Source organism: Marmota marmota, unplaced genomic scaffold (genome assembly GCF_001458135.2).
Source record: "Marmota marmota marmota unplaced genomic scaffold, marMar, whole genome shotgun sequence".
NCBI classification, from domain to species: Eukaryota; Metazoa; Chordata; class Mammalia; order Rodentia; family Sciuridae; genus Marmota; species Marmota marmota.
Genome location: NW_026000082.1, coordinates 25,022,927 through 25,028,926, shown reverse-complemented (window position 1 = coordinate 25,028,926; position 6,000 = coordinate 25,022,927). Strand labels below are relative to the sequence as shown.

Sequence of the window (6,000 nt, the reverse complement as noted above, 5' to 3'; positions counted from 1 at the left end):
GTGTGTGTGTGTGTGTGTGTGTGTATATATATATATATATATATATATATATATATATATATATATATAAATTTATTTTTTAGTTGTAGTTGGACATAGTACCTTTATTTTATCTGTATGTTTATTTATTTATTTTTATGTGGCGCTAAGGATCAAACCCAGGGCCTCGTCATAGTCAATCATCAATTTCTTTTCTAACTGGTGGTTCCCACACGTTCCTTTATTGTATGACTATTCCATATAATAAAAATGGTTTAGTTAATAACCAAAGAGTACTGACAAAAAAACAAACAAACAACAACAACAACAAAAAACAGGGCCTTGCATGTGCTAGGCGAGTGCTCTCTGCCGAGCCACAACCTCAGCTCCCTGGTTTCTCTTTTTAAAGTCTCTTTGGCTGATTTCCCTCTTCCCTATCTAATGTAGGAGGGTTTTTAGGAAGGATTTCCTTGAACTTGATCTCTCTTCATGCTTGCTTCCTAAGGATTGTCATATAGTCAGCTGGCTTTCAAACTCTAGAGAGTCTCTCCCTAAACTAGTCTAGATTCATATTCAATCACATATTCAAAAGGGAAATGTAATCAACAGGCAAACCAACTACCTACTAACAAATACCTCCTACTTCTCCATGTTAGGAAATGACAATTCTGTCCTTTCACTTTCTCAGGCAACAACCTTGGAACTTTTCTTTATTTATTCCCCATTTTACTGCACATCCAACTTATCAGAGAACCCTGACAACTTTTATATATATATTTTAGTTGTAGATGGATGCAGACCTTTATTTATTTTTATGTGGTATTGAGGATTGAACCCAGTACCTCACATGTGTTAGGCAAGTGCTCTGCCATTTGCCACAACCCCAGCACCCTAACCCTGACAACTCTTTATAATTATTTCAGAATGCGACCCAACCTCACCATCTCTATTGCCACACCCTGTTCTCAGCAATCATCATTTCTCAGCCATCATTTTAACCTGAATTATTGTAATGGCATTATAACTGGTTCCCCCCACTCATATCTGTCATAGTCTGTTCTCAACATAGCAGTGAGAACAATCCTTTTAAAACCTAAGCTAAATCATGTCACTCTTCCACATAAAGGCCCCTCATGCTTCCCATTTCACTAAGAATAAGAGCCAAAGGTTTAACAAATGGCCTGCATAGCTATGAGCCATGTGCCCCCCTCTGGCCTTATCTCTTGATACTCTTCTTTCAGCACCAGCCATTCCAGCTTTCTTGATGTTCCCCGAACACAGCAAATATACTTTTGTCTCAGGGACTTTGTACTTGCTGCTTTTTTTTTTTTTTTAAATAGCTCATCCTTTCTCCAGATAAACATATAATTTTTTGCTCATTTTCTTTAGGGTTTTGCTCAAATGTCATCTTATTAGAGAGCTTTCCCTGACCATCTTATATGTAAAATTGTAAACTGTCTCTCACTGGCATTTCCTTCTTCTCTTCATCTCCTATTCTCTATAGCATTGATGTGACAACTTATATATTTACTTGTGTTTACTTTCTGTCTTCCCCTGCTAGTAAATAAGCCTTGTAAAAGTGGGATCTTTGTTTTGTTCTCTATCATGTCCTGGGTACTTAGAACAGCACAGCACATAGTATGAAGTAAATATTTGATGAATGAAATGTAAATTAGCACACAATTATAGATGACCTATGGATGACAGTTTTAAAGTTCCTATTGTATTACTTTCCATCAAGTGCCAGTTATTATCTTTCTGGGTAGTAGATTATCAAATCTAAAACCCTTCCCTTTTATTATAAAAAAGGTAAAAACAGGGTGCTGGAGTTGTGGCTCAGCTATAGAGTGTTCGCCTAACACATGTGAGGTGGTGGGTTCGATCCTCAGCACCACAAAAAAATAAATAAATAAAATAAAGGTATTGTGTCCAACTACAACTAAAAAAAAAGGTAACAGATGTATAAAACAATTTGCATTTTAATGCTTGTGAGAATTGTGTGTGTGTGTATCATAGTGTGATAGATACATCCTAGAAATGTATAAAGGGCTAGTTTTATACAAAAATGAGGTTATAATCTTTGCCTTTCCTGAGCAGAGAGTGCTGGGCATTACAGAGGACATTAGACATAGTCCTGGCTCTTTAGGTCTTCAGTGATATGTTGTATGTCCACAGTGTACTTTGTGAAATATTTCTTTAGAAGGAGACACAGGGAGGACCAGTGGTCCTGTGAGACCTTTGCATATTTAGTTTAAGTGGTCTAAACTCTTTCCCAGCCTTTAAATGTGTTTTATGTTTGCTAAATTTGCTGAAGAGTATTTTATACGCAGTAAATTTCACCTTTAGGTGTGTGGTTCAGTAGGTTTGGACAAATGTATATAGCCGTGGAGCTGCCACAGTCAACATACAGAACATCTCCGTTATCTCTTTTAGTTTCCTTGGGACCCTTTGTAGTCCATTCTCCTCTACACTCAGTCCCTTTTGATATCTCTTCCTGTAATTTTCCTTTTTCAGAATGCTACATAAATGGAATCCTATGGTTTATAGTTTTTTGTTTGGCCTGTTTCATGTAGCATAATGTTTTTCAAGATTCTCCCATAGTGGTGGTCCATTCTATGGATATACTTACTACTCACTTTGTAAGTTCACCAGTTATGGACATTTAGGTTGTTTCTAGTTTTTTTTTTTTTTTTAAATAATGCTGCTATGATCATTCATATACAGGTCCTTCTGTAAACGTGTATTTTCATTTGGGAAAATATCCAGGAGTGAGATTGTTGGCATGTATTTGCTTCATTTTATCAAATTTTGCCAGCCTAGAGAGTGGTGCCTGCCTGTTTGTAGGGAAGTCCTAGTTTGGCGGAAGGCATTGATTTTTGCTGTTATTGATTTCCAGATGGCTACTAGTGGACATTGGGTGGCTTTCTCAGCCCTTGACTAGTGCTCACAATTCTACTTGTAGAGCAGCCTGGCTGCTTAGGTGTCAGGTCTGTTTCTCAGAGGCCTGTGTGCCTCTCCTCTTACAGGCCCTCCCTGGCCGTGGCTGGTAAGGGGCTGTGCTTGGACATCCTTGTGTGCTTTGCCTCCTCCCCACAAGACGTTCTTCTGTGACTTTTTTCTTCTGGCTACATCCTGAAGTTTGCCGTTCCAACCAGGCGGGGAATGGAAAGTTAAGAGTGACGTCCTCTGACACCTCCCTTCTTGTAGAAGAGTCTGAAGTTAGTTTAAGCTGAACCCAGGATACCAAAGATAGAGGTTTGAGTCAGCTCACTCTGGGTTAGGCGCTGCTTTTCACTCTCCTGGTTCCTCCTTTCCTCCCCTCCCCCACCAGCCAGTTGTTTCCTGGGCTTTGTCTGAGATACGCTGCGGTTTAGCCCAGTCCACCACCGCCCGCGGTACCAGAGATGGAGGAGAAGCCTCCAGGAAGTTCCTGACAACACTAAGCTCAACACTAAGGCGGCCGCTGCCTCTGCTGATAGTCCAGGACAGCAGTAACCTCAGGAGAAAGGCATCCCGAGGCTGCTGGGCTGGGCTCCGCTAACTCTAGGGAGGAGAAAGGACAGGCCTGAAAATGCCTCTCTTAGATGCATCTTATTTGCCACCAACCATCTTTATTTTGACTCACATTCTTGGAATTGCTGGCGTTCTATACTGGAAGAGATGTGCCCGGGGCAAAACAGGTAACTAATTGGTGCCGGTTCTTTAATCTACTGTGGGAATTAGGGTGGATGAGTTCTTCCCACTTGCTTTCCTTAAAGGGCCAGTACACCCTTCAGCTGGGGTGCTGTCAACCTAAGAGTGTGTGTGGATGTACTCAGGAAACTGGGCTGCCCTGCATAACTTGGGAACTGAACTCTTTCCTGTTCTATGAGGCTGTCTGGCTTCAGGGTGCTGGTTAGATGAGGTGGTGTCTAGGTTGTAAGCTGGAGGGAAGTGGCTACTGCACTGCCTTGGAGAATCAAGCCCTTCCTTTATTTACTTTCTCAGTCTCAAAGTGGTTTTTTGAATCCTTGTTTTTAATCAAACATATGGTAACTCATCATTAACCTACAGTTATAGATGTGGAAAGACTTGTGAATAGAAGTTTCTGGACTTGGTGTATTTAGGGTGTTTAGTGTTGGGAAAAGAATCCTCCAGGGAATCTCAGACTCTGATAATTAAAAAAAAAAATGGCACCAGATCCCTCTTTCTTCTTATATTTCTGTTAGTTTTATTATATTCATTGATGACTTCTTTCTTTAAGCTACATTCCCAGTCCTTTTTTTTTTTTTTTTTAAATTTGGAAACAGGGTCTCACTAAGTTGCTGAGGCTGCCCTTGAACTTGGCATCCTCCTGTATTAGCCTCTTGGGTGGCTGGGATTACTACCACTAAACCTGGCTAATCTATAGACTTCTAACTGCCCAGTATAGGCACCAGCTCTGAGGTTAGCTAATTCTGAGTTGCTAGAGTTAAGGATTACTAAGGTCTGACTTTTCTAGCATATACTTTGGGTTTCAGTACCTTTGGTACTATCACTCTTATCAGCTCACTACTTCCATGCCAAGGTATTTAGACACTTGTTACTGTGACTCTTATAAGTTAAGATAGAGACTTGATGACTTATTACTTAACTTTTAAAAGTTCCTGAATGTTTGACAGAATTAGTTCAATCATTCCCCAGCGTCCTTTCCAGTAAGTTCCAGAAAATCTTTTGACTAAATATTCAGATCCCAGCATATCTATTAGCAGAAACAGAGAGAGACATTTTGAAATGCTTGCTTGTATGGTAATTGTGTTTAAAAAGGTCCACCAAAGTGGCTTTCCTGTATTTGAGCTTAGAAAGAAGGTGGAAGATAGGCTTGTGTTATTTGGTCCTCTTATTCATCATATGAGAAAAAAAATATCATTTAGGCAGAGGCTGCTGCTTTCCTTTCCCAATTCATTAAGGTAATGACATTTCTAAACCACTAATTGGTTAATATTTTTCAAGTTTATCATAAAGATTTTTCTTTTTCTCTCTTTTATACTGGGGATTGAACCTAGGGGCACTTTACCACTGAGCTATATCTTCAGTTCTTTTTATTTATTTATTTTTAAATTTTGAGACAGGGTCTTACTAAAGCTTCTGAAGCTGGCCTTGAACTTGGGATCCTCCTGCCTCAGTCTCCTGAGTAGCTGGGATTTTGGCAAGTGCCACTGTGTCCAGACAGTACAGGATTTTTTCTATGGAATTTAAAAGCCATTGTCCTGTCATTTAAGTGCTTTCATTTTTACATTTTACATTTTAAAAATATTATGTCGTTTGGCTTTAAGCTAAGTAACATAAATTTAAATACATACAGTTGTCTTATACTATTAAATATTGCTTTGAAATGTTCTGTATGTTGAGTTAAATAGTTTGAAAAAGTGCTATGTAAGAGTTGAAAATCACTGGACTATCTAGATAGTTTGTAAAGTTTCTTTGACGATGCAGTTCTGAGATCCTTTATTATAGTAAGTCCTCACTATGTTTGTATAGATTTTTTAAATTTAATATACTCTTAATTTTTTTTATTTTGTTTTATTTATTTGTTCCTTTTAGTTAGGCATGACAGTAGAATCTATTTTGATATATTTATACAAGCATGGAATATATCATATTATAATTAGGGCCCCAGTCCTGTGGATGCACATGATGTTCACTCTTAAAATTGGTAACATATTCTGTTTTGCTCTTGGAAGGGACCTTCTGCATTAACAGATCCAACTTCCTATTTAATCCTATCCTTGTCAGAAGTCATTCTTCCTTTGCTTGAAGGCCTATGATGGTAGAACACTGTTGAGAAATTCTTTTTTTTGCCTCTGTAACTTTTACCTCTTAGTCCAAATTCTGCCTTGCAAAGATCAAGTCTGCTTTATCTTCAAGGTGTCAGGCTAGCTTATTTTTGAAAATAGCTACTTCCCTAGGCTAGGTACCTCCCTTTCTGTGACTATATGATTTCCTAAGTTTATGTCGTTCTAATACTCCCTTTGGACAATTAAGTTTGTTTTTCTTGCTGTG

The 6,000-nt window shown here is 38.6% G+C and overlaps 1 protein-coding gene across 10 annotated transcripts in view; it reads left to right on the top strand.

Moving 5' to 3' along the window:
• The window catches only part of Macf1 (microtubule actin crosslinking factor 1), a 334,558-nt gene that overhangs the window by 96,187 nt on the left and 232,371 nt on the right, over positions 1-6,000 (top strand). For 2 of the 10 annotated variants that reach the window (XM_048815711.1, XM_048815709.1), the window contains exon 1: positions 3,137-3,659. The exons of 7 other annotated variants lie outside the window; for them this stretch is intronic. In XM_048815711.1, coding sequence (XP_048671668.1) covers positions 3,551-3,659 — 109 coding nt within the window. In that variant the 5' untranslated portion in view covers positions 3,137-3,550. Of the gene's footprint in view, positions 1-3,135; positions 3,660-6,000 lie in introns of those variants that run through there. One more of the 10 variants, XM_048815708.1, reaches the window with a different exon arrangement.